This window comes from Miniopterus schreibersii (assembly GCF_964146895.1).
Source record: "Miniopterus schreibersii genome assembly, chromosome: 16".
Classification (NCBI taxonomy): domain Eukaryota; kingdom Metazoa; phylum Chordata; class Mammalia; order Chiroptera; family Miniopteridae; genus Miniopterus; species Miniopterus schreibersii.
The window spans coordinates 40,213,243-40,228,755 of NC_138116.1; the positions used below are offsets into that span (position 1 = coordinate 40,213,243).

A 15,513-nucleotide genomic window follows, 5' to 3' on the forward strand; every position below is an offset into this window, starting at 1 on the left:
GCTGGGGAGCGTGGCTGGTGTTGAACTTGTAGTAAACCGTCCCCTCCTACTTCCTTTCAGATACTTGATCAAATTCTTATCCAAGCTGTCAGAATATCAAGATGTAAACAAGATGACTCCCAGTAACATAGCCATCGTGTTGGGACCCAACCTCCTGTGGCCACAAGCAGAAGGGTGAGTGCATCGATGTGCGGGCATGTGGGTGATGCGGGGCTACGGGAGCAGGGATGGGATGGCCTGGGCCCAGATCATCACCAGACTCGTTCATTTCTCAAGTCAGATTTCTTTCCTGGCCTGCTCCCTTTTAGGCTCAGAGGAGGCCAGAACTCTGCAGATCTTCCCATTGATAATCTCAGAGCTACGGGTCCACCAGGAGGGTCTCCTCGGAACTAATCCAAGTCAGTGTCAGGATGAGAGGGCAGGGACCTGACGGAGCGGGCTAGGCAAGCTTTTTCAGGCTCTCCTAACACCAGGATGGGCACACGTCCCTGCGTCAGGACCCAGAGGGACAGAGGGCCCTCTCGAAAGAGAGCACAGAGTAGGAAAAGAATGAAGCTGGTGGCTGTGAGGATCAGACCTCACGTAGAAGGAGCCTCATACCTGCTGGTGTGTGTAACGTACCCATTTCCTTACTCATTTCCTTCCGTGTCTCCTGTAAGGAGGATTCCTGGGCCTATCTTCATTCTGCAGATGGGAAAGGGGTTCAGAAAGGTGAACCCCTTCTTCTTCCCAAGAGAAAGCTGCTCTCAGACTCAGGGCTGTGGGCTTCCCGGCCAGGGCCCTTCCAGCACTGTGGGGCTAGGGGTGCACCAGCTGATCACCCTGCCCGCACGCCTCTGCTCTGTGCCTGCAGGAACATCACAGAGATGATGACCACGGTGTCACTGCAGATTGTCGGGATCATCGAGCCCATCATCCAGCATGCAGACTGGTTCTTCCCCGGGGGTACGTGGAGGCATTGGGTTGGGGAGGGGCGGCTGGGAGGAGCAGGAGTGGCACTGTGGATTCTGAACCTTTGAAACCAGTATCACTGCCAAGAGGTGTGTGTGTGTTGTTTTGTTTTGTTTTTAATCCCCCCCCCCCCCACACACACTCAGGCATGGGGGACTCGCAGGTATGTGTCCTGCTCTCTGGCCTGAAGGTGTCCACTGCCTGTACCAGCCATGTCCATGGATTTTACTGGTCTAACTTCATACCATGGTTGCCTTAAGTCCATGAATCTGGAAACGCTGGAGCAGAAAGGAGAGAGACCCTGTGCTTTTGGATGCAGAGGGAGGCTGAGCCCGGAGGTGAAAGGGACTTTCATTCAGGGCTTATGGATCACCAGTGTGCCCCATGGAAAGGTGGGGCTCAAAGGTGATGAGGTTCTTTTTTGGCCTGGTTCAGAATTAGACTCTGAAGGCAGCTACCTACGACAGGTTTCATAAATGTTCTCTGCATCGGAACGCCACTGCGAAGGTCTGAGACTCAGAGGTGATGGCTCTGAAGAGACAGCAGTCGTTACACTAAATCCTTTGTTCCCTTTAAAAGGGGGGTCTCTTATGCTTAGTGAGCATTAAGGGTCTTTGATGTTAATATTTCTGGGCTCTATCAGAGGTGATCGATTATGGCTGATCTAAGACTTTAGAAGTTTGAGTGTCTTTATTTTGTTTCATGTGTTTTGACCCTGAGAGCTCTTAACTGCTAATCTCATAAGAGTTCTGTTGGTCACAAAGTTGGCTGTGGGTAAGAAATCAGGATAGAGAGAGAGAGGAGGAGGGAGTTGAAGGCATAGTTACTACAGCTAATTCCATTGGCTAGCACTTCTCCAATAGTGTTAAGTGACAGTGGTGAGAGTGGGCATTGCTCTTCTTCCTGATCTGATTAAGGCTGTTCTGATGATTCCCTCTTCATGAGGTCTGAGATGGCTGTTTTGTCTTTTTTAGGAATTAGTGCTGTTTTCATTTAATTAAGTTTGCTTTTTAATCACAAATGGAAATTGCTTTTTAAATGCCCATCATATTAATATGATAGGTGAGCTGTCATATTAATATTATGATGATTTTTCTTAAGGTGAATTAATATTCATAGACGACCTAACATTGAACCATGAAGCAACATTTTCTAGGGGTGAAATATAAAGGAGAAGCCATCTCTGCTCCTCTCTCTCCTGCCCAGGAACACCAATAGATCACGTGCACCCCTCTCTCTTCCCCACAGAGATAGAGTTCAACATCACAGGGAACTACGGGAGTCCGGTACATGTGAACCACAATGCCAACTACAGCTCAATGCCCTCCCCAGACATGGATCCTGCTGACCGACGCCAGCCCGAGCAGGCCCGCCGGCCCCTCAGCGTTGCCACAGATAATATGATGCTGGAGTTTTACAAGAAGGATGGGTATGAGCTGGTGTCCCTCTCTCAGAGTTGGGGATTGGAGAGGGGAGGGGTTGAGATGTAACTAAAAACCGGATTGGCAGGAAGGCTGCACTGACTGGCAGCGTCATATGACTGACCCTCAGTCCCGACGCTTTCATCCTTCACCCGCGCTCCTGGGGCGAGCTGCTTGGCTTGCTGCCCTGGTTGGGGGCTGGGGAAGTGGAGCCTGAACTGACAGTTGTGATCAGGGACTGAGTAGTTCTCCTGAAAAGAAAGAAAAGTTGGTCAACGGGAATTAAAATATATATAAACTCTTTATTTTGACTTGAAATGCATCAGTGCCAGGTCTCAAATGTTTCATGTTTATTTGATAATGGGCCTGCTCGCCTGCACTCTGCAGCAACGTTACGTTATACAGTATCTTTAATGTGTAGTTTACCATGTTCCATTTTCATCTCTCTAAAAGAGAGAAAACCTAAAGCTTAAACCATCTGAGTATAATATCCGTGTACATTTTTAAGAATTTTTTTCTCATATTTTATGATTATCACCAACACCTACTTTGTTGTAGTTGTTAGAAGACTCCTAAAGCATTCTACTGAGTTTGCAGGGATGAAAGGGAGTGACCCACTCCCAGTCCTGTTAAATCAGTTTACATAACATGTAATTGCACATTGTGATTCCCATAATAAGTATAATGGGCACAAACAGGTTTCATGAGCAGCACAGCTGATCCAGTGAATGTCAGCTGAGGCAGCTGAGGTATGTGGACTTGCGTGTGCAGCAGCTGCAGGTGTCAGCTCGTGTGTCTTCTGGAAGGAGTGGATGCATTGCTTGGTCAAGCCAGTCAGTTGGGTAAACTTTGGTTAGGAATTAAAAATGACTGCTGTAAAATAAAAGTCAGCAGCTGCTGCTTCAGAATAGACGGGAGCATGAAGCACCCAATGGGAATGTCAGAAATTCCTACAGTAGAAAGTACAGCAGCTGCCACTGCCTGCTTCCCATCCAGACCACAGGTGACCAGAAAGCTCTGTTTGTTCAAAGTGCATGTGGCCTCCAGGATTTCAGAGGGAAGGTTGAAAACCCAGGAGTCTGGGGGGCATGTGAGTCCTACTTTCGTACCTCTCCTTTTCCTAATGGGCATTGGCACTGGGGACCTACCCTCTGTCCTGTGAAGGTGGAGGCGTGCTCAGAAAGGCCAGTGTCCCCACTTTTTACCTGACCCACCAGATATTTACCTGTGAGGCCAGTGAGGTCTGCTGTGTGCTGTTGTTTGTTGTTTTTATATCTAGTGGGGAAAGAAAACTGGAAATTCTTAGAAGTTGGAGGGAGCAGAAGGGAATTTCTTAAATCTATAAAGAATAGCTTACTTAGGATCTGATTTTTGCATATGAGGAGCAAGTCAGAGACAGAGATGGAGATGGAGAGACAGAGACAAAGGAAGAGAGAGCACTTGCAAGTGCATTGGAATTTGTTTTTAAATTCAGTTCCTTTGTGAAGAATCTCTAGCTGAGGGTTCCCTGGGGAGTCAGTTCTGATCCTGACTGTATTACAGAGAACTCACCTGCTCCCAGCTGTTTCTGCATCATGCGTGCTGATCTGCCCTCCCTGCCACACCTCATCTGATCCCTAGTGCCCTCCAAAAAGCAGTCCAGATGACCTGTGTGAGAGACTCTTCACTGTGCAAGCTCAGGGCATTCAGTCTGCCAGCCCCATAGCCTGCAGGCAGATGTAGAAACTTGAACAGTGATGTTCCAAGCAGAGGCCTCATCTCTGAGGAAGTTCCCTTGCTCAGGAACTTGGTGAATGATATGCCCATTCCGCATAGCATTCTAGTCGAAAGCTGAAACCACCACCATCCACTGTAAGGGTGTGGGAGATGCACTGCACAGAGTATTATACACAAAAGGAATATATTTTATGTATTTTAAACCTGTCTTACACTTTAAATTAATTGCAGGGCTTACTGGCTTGAGGTCACCCTCCCTGAGTTGTCTAAGTTACAGGCATATATTTTAGGCTACAGTCAGCTTGTCGATGATCAGTTCTTAACAAGCTGTCAGAGAAATAGAAACCAAAAGTCGCAAGTACGTTTTTTGTGGGAGGGAAAAAGAATTTGTCAGTTGAGTCCCTGTGTTATTTTAGCAATATTAAGGAAATTCTCCACATTTGTCCCCACTTCTGAGCTTTTAAAATCTTTGAGACACATTTCAAAGTCTTTAAACTACCTTCAACCTCCTGAAACACTGACAAAGTTTACTTTATTGAGGTTTTTTGGTCAGGTTAAAAAAGAATATATTCAGTTATATGTCAATAAAGCTGTTACATAAAAAAAAGAAAAAAGACAATTTGAGGAAGAAAAATTGGATAACATTTTCCTGGGCTGATGGCTGTTATGTCGTAGATATCATTCAAGGTGTTTGTCCCTAATCCTAGCTCCTGGCTTTGGTTCTGACTCCTCTCCGGTTCATAAGGACACAGGAAACTGATTTTCTTTAGCGAGTCCTGGGCTCAGATTTTGTAGCTGACATATACATTTTTCATGATTGTGGTAGGTGAATAATGCCCCTCCAATGTCAGGTCCTAAGCCCTGGAACCTGTAAATACTACCTTATATGGGGAAAGGGTCTTTGCAGATGTGACTAAAATAAGGATCTTGAAATAGGAGATTACTCTGGATTATCAAGGTGAGCTCTGAGTGCAATCACACGTATCACAAGAGTACAGCCGAGATCACACACACACACACACACACACAAGAAGATTAAGATGGAGCGGAGGGAGATTTGAAATTGTGGCCTCAAGCTAAGGAGTGCTGGCAGCCACCAACCACTGGAAGGGGCAAGGAAAGGATGCTCCCCTAGCGCTGCTGGAGGGATCACAACCCTGCTGACACCTTGATTTTGTCCCGGTGATACTGATTTTGGACCTCTGGCCTCCAGAACTGTGAGAGAATGCATTTCTGTTGTTTGCCCACTTGGTGGTACTTGTGCTGGCAGCCACAGGAAACTATATCTGCCCCCTGTAGCAGCGCACCAGCTGCTGCTTGGTGAAGATGGCAGTGGGTGTTGGGACTTTTCTCCCATTGAGGGTTGAAGCCTAACTGTACTCCCCTTTCACTCTGAGTTGGCCTCAGTGACTTATTTAACTAACAGAATGTGGCAGAAGTGATGCTCTGGGCCTCCTGAAGCCAGGTCTGAGCCTTGTAGACTTGCTGGGGCTCTTGGAACACTCACTCTTGGGACCCAGCTATGTTGCTTTGTGGGCATCCAAGCAGCCCCTTGGAGAGAAACTGAGGCCCCCAGCCTTCACCCGCAGCCGAGCACTGAGCTGCGAGCCAGCACCAACTTACCAGCTCTGAGAGTGAGTCATCTTAGTCTTCCTAGCCAACTCAAGCCACCTCAGCTAGTTCTGTGTAGAGTAGACAAGCTGTCCCTGTCTGACTGCCAGAACTGTGGAGTTGTGACCTAGATAAATAGGTGTCCAGGTTTTGAGAGTAGTTTGTTATGCAGCAAATATAGTCGGACCAAGCTTTAAAAAAAGACTGCGATGTCCTGCTTCCCCCGCCCCATTCCTCCCGTCTAATTACTTGGCCTGGGCTGGGATTGAGGCATCTGTGTTTGTCAGTGTCCCACATAATGCTGATGTGCATCTAGGGTTGAGGACCACTGAAGCACAGAAAAATTTTGCCATTCTGAGTAAAGAATTTTGCAGTGATACCAGTTTTTTAAATTTTTCAGAATTTTCCCTACTTTAGCCACTGAATGACCCAGTATTAACAGGTCACACTAGTGCTCTTTGCACTTCCCTCAGCTCCCACTTCAGAATTTTAGGGTGCAGGTTGCATGTATTTTAGTGCTTGTTTGTATTATCTTTTTGGTCTGTTTTATAGAATAGTGATATTTGTTTCTTGGATCATTCATCCTTAGTAATAAATGAAAGTAAACTTGCAAATCCCATCTAGTTTTCTGACAATGAAATATTTTTTATGCAAGACCTACTGCCTCTTTGAAAGAGTTGCCTGGATGTCTGTGCTCTTGCCCGCTGGTCAGGGTGGACTCACAGCCCTAAGTATTTGTCAGGTGCATTCGTTGGCTGTGTCCCCAGCAGCATCTGAACAGACTCAGCGGGGACTCTTGAAGGACCTGTGGAGAAGCCCAAAGGCAAGAGTAGGAAAGACGTGAGCAGTGAAGGGTCCTTGCCAGCTTCACACCTCCACCCGCCTGATGGCTGTCCCCCTCTCTGCCTCCACTCCCTGCCCGTTGCCAGCCTGGTCCCAGACAAACCTCGCCGGTACCACCACTGCCCATTCCCTCCTCATGTGCCCATCTCCTTGTTGCCTGCTTGCCATGTCCTGGTGCTAGCCCACGTTCTCTACACCTGCCTGCTAGCTGACGCATCTGTCCACAGCACGTGCTCACTTCTAGCCAGATGTCATGGATAGATGGTGCAATCATTTTATTTCAGATTATTATAGAATAAGCTTACCTAGAAAGTCATCCAAGAGGCCAGTGGAAAATGTGACTCATATTTTGGGTCTGGATGGTCACATGGACCCTTGAGAGGCATAGTCTTCGCCCAGGCCCTTCCTCAGCTCCCAAAGTCCCAGGATTTGCACATTACAGATGCTGAGACCAGGTCTGCGAAGTGTTTTCAGACCGGCTCCAGCCTTTATTTGTACTGGGGAGGTAAAGAAACTTTGTTGTTATGTATTTAAAAGAGGAATTATCCTTTGGGGAGCTAGAAATTACCTGATTCTGGTCTCCGTGGGTGAGTGTAGGGTAGACTAAGTCCTTAGGCTTTTAGGCCTCCTGTCACTCATCTTGGTTACCCAGGATACCATATGGTGACTCCACAGACTACAAGGCCACTGCTACAAGGCCTCCAAGTTCACCTTAAACATTCCCTGAACTTCCAAGTCTTTGGTGGATATTTAGGGAGCTGCCCAAATTCCCCAGGGTCTGCATCTGGTTGCTAACCCATCTCTTGTCTCCTTTCTTCTGGCCTTCGCCAAATGTAACTGATCTCTAGAACAAAATCAGAACCTACGCAGAGATAGACTTGAACACTTCAAAGCCATCTATTGGCTGACACCCCTGGCTGAGAATGTTCCTAACCAGGTTTCAAAAATAGCACTGCAGATGTCTGTCCTACAGAGCAGAAAACAAAAGCAACTGCTAACACTTGACAGCTTGCTACCTGGAATGGCCCACAGCAAACTTCTGCTCAGTGATAAATGGATCCTTTTGGTAGACACTTATTTTTGCAGCTGGATCTTCCAACTTTCAGATTTGGGTTTTTATTTTTTGCTGGGCCAGGCTTTGTCTCTTTTAATTTTTAAGGTTCTGGATCTTGGGTTTTTCCTGTAGGGGCCTGCCAGGTGACAGACTTTAAAACAGGAAGGCCATTCTATCTCCTTCATCAGGAGACACTTCTAGCTCTAACCTTCTGCGTTTCCTCGCCCACCTGTGTCAGAAGAATCACCTGGTGGGAAACAGCCCTCTGAAAATGTAGAGTATGGACTTTGGGGTCAGGCTCTCTGAATTTGGAGTCTGGCCATGTGACTGGGGAGGTTACCCCCTGAATGATTTGGTTTCTTTACGTGTGAAACAGGGAAGTAACAGTAAGCCCCAGCCTCAGAACTATTTGGAGCATGAAATAAAATTTTGCTTATGAAGTGTTTAAACCAATGCCTGGTACAGGCTAACATTGCTGATTTTAGTACACACACCAGATTTTTGGATTGCATCACATTTTCAAGGTAGCAACGTCACTGGGCACACATCTTCACCCATGAGGCACCTAACCAACTCCATGCTTTGACATCTCACCAACAACACCGTGGATGTTTTTATCTGTCTCCACTTTCCCATGAGCAACTGGGTTAATTCCACAAGTACAAAATGTACTACTACAGCCAAATGGACTTGCCGAGGCCGAGGACAGTGGAAGGTTGCAGGGGGCTCCGGGACACGGACGACCTGTAGGTGGGGAGGGCGTGGCCGTTCAGTCTCAGTCTCCGGCCCCCATCACAGTTTCTTTCCCAAAGAAGCTTTCAGCCAAGCTGACCCTTCTGCTTTCCTTCTTTCCTGTCCGGACAACCTGGGCTCGGCTGTGAGATTTGGGGGTTTGTGAGGATCCCCTCTATTTTCTGTTCCTTAAGCCTAGAATCATCCCAGTAGGCTTCCAGCAGCCTCTCCTCTGAACCCACAGTGGCCCATCTAACTCCTAGGTTCCTAGAACAGTAAGGAGCATGGGGAAGAGGGACTCCTACCTCTACCGTGTTTGTTTCTTTTACTTCAACCAGGGAAGCCGCCCCCAAACCTTTTCATGTTCAGGGCAAGTGTTAGGAAGGGAGGAAATCTGATGGCAGACGCTGTAAACCCAGGTGACATGCCCCAGGTGGGGTCTTCCCAATCCGTCCATCTCATACTGTGCCTGACTCGCTGATACAATATCCTGTTTCCTCCTTTGATTGGCCTGTTTTAGACGGGTTAATCCAGAGGGATGTTTTTAAATCATCTGCACTCAGCAGCTCCGGGGACAGAGCGTCATCGTATGCAAGGCTGCCACTCACTGATTTCTTCGTAGATGCTGAGTAACTGGTGCATCTATTTGTTCTTTACAACCACCTAAGAGAGGGGGCATGGCATTACTCCCGCCTACAGGGGGTAACCAGAGGCTACTACATGGTGGGTAGCTTATCCATGTCACACAGTAATGAGGAAATACAGGGTTCACACCCAAATTCCTCCTTTCAGAGCCCATGCTCCTGCCCAAAGGACTGTGCTGCTCCCTAGAAGAATTGGGGTGAGCAGGACAGGGAGTAGGGTCACCCCATCATGGAGATGCCACTCCAGCTCCACACTATCCAGCTACCAGGCCTTTATCACTCCTCCATCACCATGTCATGATTCTCTGTACCTCCAGCTGGTCGACTCCATGAAATTCCATTTGTGTGGCTGGACAGACCACTCATTGGGCCCAGCCTGGGTGTCCTACCGCTCACACCACCACAACCCATTGCAAGATCACGTGGCTTCCTCCCCTAGGCAGTGGCCCAAGGGCATGCTAAATATACCTTAGCACCCATTCATTGATAAAATTCCTTCTTCGTGGAAGTGCTGAAAGCGGATGGGAGGTATTAGCCTCATTTTGTAGGTGAGGAGAGAGCTTTACTGAGCCAGTGAAGGTTAGCTGGGTCCTGAGGCAGCCTTTCAGAATCTATTCCATGATACAGTCTCATGAAAAATACAGAGGGGGGCTTACGGTAAGTTTCATGCAAATTCAAGGTCCTGGTGGACTGGGAGGATCTATCCCCTGGCCTCCCCCACAGCCCCCCCCCCCCCGGTGAGCGGGCAGGAATTCTGCATCCCCTGCACGCCATCCCCTACCCTCACTTCTTCCTCTCTTTTTGAAAATATCAATGAACATCTGATGCATACTCACTGGGAGCAGGTGAGCTGCCGCCTGTGAGAAAGTAATTGCAGGTGGAGGGTGGAGATTACCTGCAGCAAAGAAGTCTCTGTAGGAGAAGTGCCTGTTCAACCATTATTTCTTGGTGGCTGGCGTTTTGCCACTGACACCTGGCAGGTCTCACTCTGTCCATACCCTGTGCCCTAGCTGGCTCCTTCTCTTGGGAAACCAGATCACCAGGTAGTCTGGCATCAGAGGTTGCTGACATTGGGAGGTGCCATTGGAAGTAGAAGGCATCCCTACCAGCCCTGACCTGAAGCCCATGCCTCTCCTCTCCTGCCTCCCCACCCCCACCCATGGGAAAGGTCTTTCTAAGGGAAAGAAAATTGGTAAGGAAGAGAAAACGGCGAGACCTAACATCCTTCAGGCTCCTCTGCATGGGACACATCTTGCGTGCCTGCCATCTCGCCGACCATTGCAGCCAAGTGGTATCAGTTCCCTTTCCTCAGTGGGATATTAAGCTGCTTGCTCTTTGCATCTTAAAAAATTCTGAAGCACAAGAGCATAGAGTTTGCTTACTATATGGTGACAGGAGAGGATATGACTTTGTGTGGTGGGCACACAGCAATACTAAAACTGAACCTTGTGGACACAAGAGCATAGTTCGATACTCCGTTGCAGCTCACTTTGAATATCGGGATGCGCTGGACCCTGCCCCAGACTTTTGGGTTGCCTCCAGGAGTGATTCTGGATCTCCTATGGAAGGTGCTATTTATTGGTGGAGGGTCCTTAGACCCAAGATGACTTGAAAGCTAGTGGATCCTGGAGACTGACCACCCCCCAAGGTGCCTCATCCAAGGAGTGACACTAGACATGGAGATGTCTCTGGGGATCGTGCAGAGGAAGGAGTGTCAGGAGGCTGTCCCCATCCCAGTGTGTACTCAACATGCATCTCCATTTCTTTACTGTGCACTCACTGCAGGCTTCACCCCAAGGCACATTTCCTTAAAGGATCCAAGTCCCACCTGCTAACTTGACCTCCAGGCTTGACCCGTTTTATTAAAAAATCTTGCTGTACTTCCACAAGGTAAACGTGACCTTTAGGAAGGCGGGATCAAGTTGTAATAGCTCCGTGCTTCTGAGCAGTGTGGGTGAAGAGGTGAGAGGAAGCACACGGAAACCCTCACGCCCACACCGCACTGCACATGTACCCGGTAGAGGCAGACGCCGGCTGGGAGCACATATTTTCTCCCTGAGTGACTGTCTGTGTCTGCCCTTAACACTGGAGATAGAAGCTCTTGCCTTAGTCAGTGAAGGCCTTGACTGTGCTGTAGTTCCAGCTCCTCCTAGACGTGAGGGAAGGGAATTAACTGCTTTCTGCATCATGACTAAAGCCTTCCGTCAACTTGTTTTCCCCCTTATGATGCCGTTTCTTTCCTGCCCCGCCCTCTCCTACACGCACCAATATCACCTTTCTCGCTTCTCTCTTTGTTCACCTGTGAGCTTGGGAGGATAAGGTTTTTCACCCATACAAATAGGAAGGAGAGTCACTTTAACGAAGAGACCAACAAAATCCAAACAAGTTCTTGGCGCAATAAAAGCTGAGACCCTGACCTTGCCCAGAGACGACCTGTTTGCCCAAAGAAAGGGTAGTTTTTTTGACACTAATATCTGTATGTTTCTGTCCCTGCAGCCTTAGGAAAATCCAAAGGTACAGTATCCTTGGGTAGCTGCAGGCCACGTGCAGCCTCAGAGCTGAGCGAGCTACGCCTTAGCTCTGCCCGAGGGAATGTGTCCTGTCTGCTTGGCCGACTCACTTGAAGCCGACTGCCCCCATCACTGAAATGGGACCAGAGCAGGGGGTGGACGTAGGCATGATCAGCCCCTTCCCTGCAGTGCAGACACGCGGGTGTGGGCTGCGGAGGTTGTAGCCTGGCCTGGTGCTGGTGCTCTAGAGGACCCGGCTCTGTGCTCTAGATGGCAGATGACGAAAAGGAGGGCTGTTTAGACGTCCCCTGACGGTCGGTGCCTTGTGCTGGTCTGATGCTGCCCCGTCCCTGTCCTGCTCACCTGCGGCTCCGCCTGGGGAGCGAGTGCCCGGCGAGGCCGCCTGCGCACTGAGGTCAGCTGGCTTTGGCAGAGGTGAAGGCAGCTGCCGGCGGGCGGGGCAGGCGGGCCGGGGAGGCCCCAGGCCGGCCTGTTGGTCACGGAGCTGGGCCCCCGCCCCTCGCTCCCCGGGCCCGAGAGGGTGCTAAGGCTGCGCTGCTGTTCCAACACCGACCTGCTTGAATGTGTCGCTTTGGGGGGGGGGCGCCCGCCGTCTGTCATGGTGGGTAAGCACATGTCTTTGTGTCCCTCACCAGCATGGGCGTGAGGGTGATGGACACGTCCTGGGTGGCTCGAAGAGGCTCCTCGGCAGGCCGGAAAGGGTCGTGTGCCCCGCCCTCCACGCAGCCCCCCGCCCCGCCCGAAGAGCTGGCAGCGCCCCTGCCCTCGCCCCTCCTGGAGCAGCCCCCGGACGACCCCGCGGTGCCCTCGCTTTCCCCATCCAGCCTGGGCCTGCAGCCTGGGGCCGAGCGGACCAGGTAAGCCCGGCGGCTGCCTTCGGTGAGGAGGGTGGCCGGGTTCACTGCACCCGCTCCCGGCCTCTAGGATTTCACCCCCCACACACATTTCTGAGCATTTTTGTTGACTTTCTGCTTCGTGCCGGCACCGTCAGCCACTCACAGCTCCCCGAGTGTCAGGTAGAGGCCGGGCCTCCCAGGAAGAGCATCCCACGCAGACAGCCAGCGTGGCAGGTGGCAGCTTGGAAAGCTGTGAGAGGAACCTCAGTGCCCAGCTCTCCATTCCCCGTCCCTGTGCTCTTATCGTCTTCCTGCTTTGAAATTTAGAATTCCAATATTTCTCTTCTACTCTCCTCCACCTTTTGATTCGGAGGGGCCATTTTTACTGCTAATGTGGGTGCCAGTTGGGGAAGGAGTGGAGGTTATGTGGTCACGCCGGCCTGGTGACCTGGGGGAAGAACAGAGAGAGAACAAGCTCATTTCATCACTTGTTCAGTGAGTATCTGCAGAGGACTGTGTCCTTCTGAAGAGGAAAGATGCAGTCTGTGCCTTTAGGGCGCACTCATGCCAGTGAGCAAACACTCACAAAAGGTTAAGGCATCGGGTCTTACCCAGGGTCACAGCAGGAGGGGGCTGCACCTGGCCCTTCCTTGAAAGGGGTGTGCTCAGAGGGGTTTCTAGAGGCCACAACTGAGCAATGAACTATTCCTTTACTCGTATCTGTTTCCAACCAGCAATTCAGAGAACTAGGAAAGCTATATCAAATCAGATGTCACTGAGCACTCAGCATTCCTCGATGGCCACTGCTGGGAAAGCTGGAGACTTTGAGAAGCAAACCTTTTAACCCAGTGTTTGCTCGTGTGTGCGCACACACACATACACACACATACGCATGTGCACGCGTGCACCCACATGCACGCACACACATGCATGCGCTCACACACACACAGACACCCCTGCAGTGAAGGATTGTAGGCTTTGTATTTTTTCCTTTAATGACCAGAAGGTATTGTCCTGTGAAATGGGAAGGTGATGAAGGGAAAGGAGACAATCACAGCGTTTGGGAGAGGCAGCTAATACAGGAAGTGCTTGGGTGGTTGCTCATGGCTCCAACTCAGAGGACAGGAGGAGCCCGCCCTGGCTGGGTGCTCACTAGCCTCAGGTCCCCTCGAGAGATGGGACTGGGACTGGGGGAGCAAGCTTGGAGGAAGCAGAGGCTGACGCTGTGGGCCAGAGAGGCTGCGAGAGGAAATGGACCAAGAGGAGATCTGCTGCAGAGGCTCCCTTTACACACACTCACTCGCTTCACCCGGACTCCACATCTCATAACTGAGACTTGGTGCCCAACAACAGTTGACATATAAATGATATTTCTAGAAAATGCCCCTCAAAGGTGGATTTCCCCTGGCTGTGAGACGTCCCTAGAGTGTTGCGGGTGAGTGGCCTTGCAGCCACTCATGGGCAGGGAACAGTGCTCACTGGTTCAGGTTATTGGAAAGGCCAGTCCCATTGCTCGGCAGTCATGCCATCCCATTTCCCGGAGCGACCAGTCCTGTGGCTCTCCTTCAGGTGTCAGTGTCCGCATTTGTCTTGTACACTCTCTTACTCTTCCCACGTGGACTCCTCCAGTGCAAACCAGTGTCCCATTGCTTTTCTGTTTCTTTCTTTGTTTATTTGTTCTGTTTTCTGGACATTCCCAGCCTAGGTGATGTTTCCTCCTGTTGCCGGGTTCCTGCCACGCATTCCCCCCACCCCGTGAGGATAGCAGGCCCTCCCTTCCTGGGCCTGTTCTAACCTTCCCATTCCCCGCCAGGTCCGTCCCCTAGTCCCCTCTGCCCTCGAGGCTAGTGGCTCTCTCCAGCCAGGCTCAGCCTCTGCACCCTGCTCATCTGCTTGGCATTAACTCTAACCCCAAACCGTTTCCCGCCCCTTTGCATCCCAGCTCAGAGTCATGCATCCCCAAACCAGCCTGTGCTCCAGCGCGTTATACCTGTGCCTCATCCACCAGCGCTCCGAATAACCCCCTCACAGCCCCCTGCGGAGCACCCATGCTCGAGAGAGGCCCTGGGCGGTGGTGGTAATTACCTGTTCCTTCCGTGGGGAACATGTGCGGGTGGGAGGGAGAAAGGAGGAGCTTCTTGGTCCCTAGACTCTTGTCCATCTAGAGGAAAGAAGAGTCTCTTCCCTGACAAGAAGCAATTGTTTTGTTTGCTTGTTTTGTGTTTTCTTTTGTTGTTTTATCGTTTTATTTTGCTCCCTTCTCAGTGCAGGCGGAGATGGACAGAGGGGTGGAGAGGCCATTGGCAGTAATAGCTGAGTGCCTGGGCGCCTTAGGCCCGAAGAAGTATAAAGAGAGAGGCGAGGGTTTCAGGTAGTTGCTGCTGCTGCTGCTGGTCAGCAGGGCAGAGAAAGGAGCTGTTGCTCTTCTGGTCCTCTGAGGGATTGATTGACTCAGCTGTGGTGTCACCCTCATCCGAGAAGGGGGGACTTACTGCTACCTTGACCGTGGCCTTCCCTTCGTCCCTCCTTGCTGTTCCAGCCCTCCCAGCCTTTCTCAGCATGCCCGGTGGAATGAGCAGTATATTCCCAGCTCTGTAATAGTTTCAGTTTCTAGACAAATTTAGGGAGAAATGGGCTGTCACTGCTTTTGTGGGAAGAAATGACCGTTGCAAAGGATGTAGGTTTCCACACTTCCCATTTCTCACGTGAGGGCAGCAGATTCCAGGTAGGTTCTAGCGAGGATGGCAAACAGCTTCCAACTCCAAGCTCACCGCCCTGGTTCTCTAGGGCCCCCTGCAGCATTACGCTGAAAACAAGTGAGAGCCCTGGGGGGGACATAGGGAGGTCGATTGGTAATGCCTGCCATGGAGGGCGTTTTGGGGGGATGGTAGGATGAGGGGTCAGCCATCCATTAGCTGCCCCTGGTCTGTGGGGTGGAGTAGGAATAGGGTGTCTTTTTACATAAGGAACTTTATCCTTAGGAGGATGCCAGAGAAAGAGCCAACAGTGAAGGGTGAACCCCCCTTGGGACCTGGTGACGCAGGCTGTCCCTTTATCAATTGAAGGAACTCCAGTGGCCTTCAGGGCATTGACCCTGGTCCCTCCTCCAAGCTTGGAGGGCTGGACTTGAACTGGCCCACATTTGGGAGCACTGCCAGGGTCTGTTTTAGCCCT

At 50.5% G+C, this 15,513-nt stretch overlaps 1 protein-coding gene across 10 annotated transcripts in view; it reads left to right on the forward strand.

The window, feature by feature from the left end:
- The window catches only part of ARHGAP44 (Rho GTPase activating protein 44), a 163,900-nt gene that overhangs the window by 137,982 nt on the left and 10,405 nt on the right, over positions 1–15,513 (forward strand). For 4 of the 10 annotated variants that reach the window (XM_081116145.1, XM_081116142.1, XM_081116139.1 and 1 more), the window contains exons 14-17: positions 61–174; positions 854–945; positions 2,200–2,380; positions 12,139–12,360. In XM_081116145.1, the coding sequence (XP_080972271.1) occupies positions 61–174; positions 854–945; positions 2,200–2,380; positions 12,139–12,360 (609 nt within the window). Of the gene's footprint in view, positions 1–60; positions 175–853; positions 946–2,199; positions 2,381–11,468; positions 11,487–12,138; positions 12,361–15,513 lie in introns of all 10 variants that reach the window. The other 6 variants (XM_081116143.1, XM_081116141.1, XM_081116138.1 and 3 more) reach the window with 2 other exon arrangements.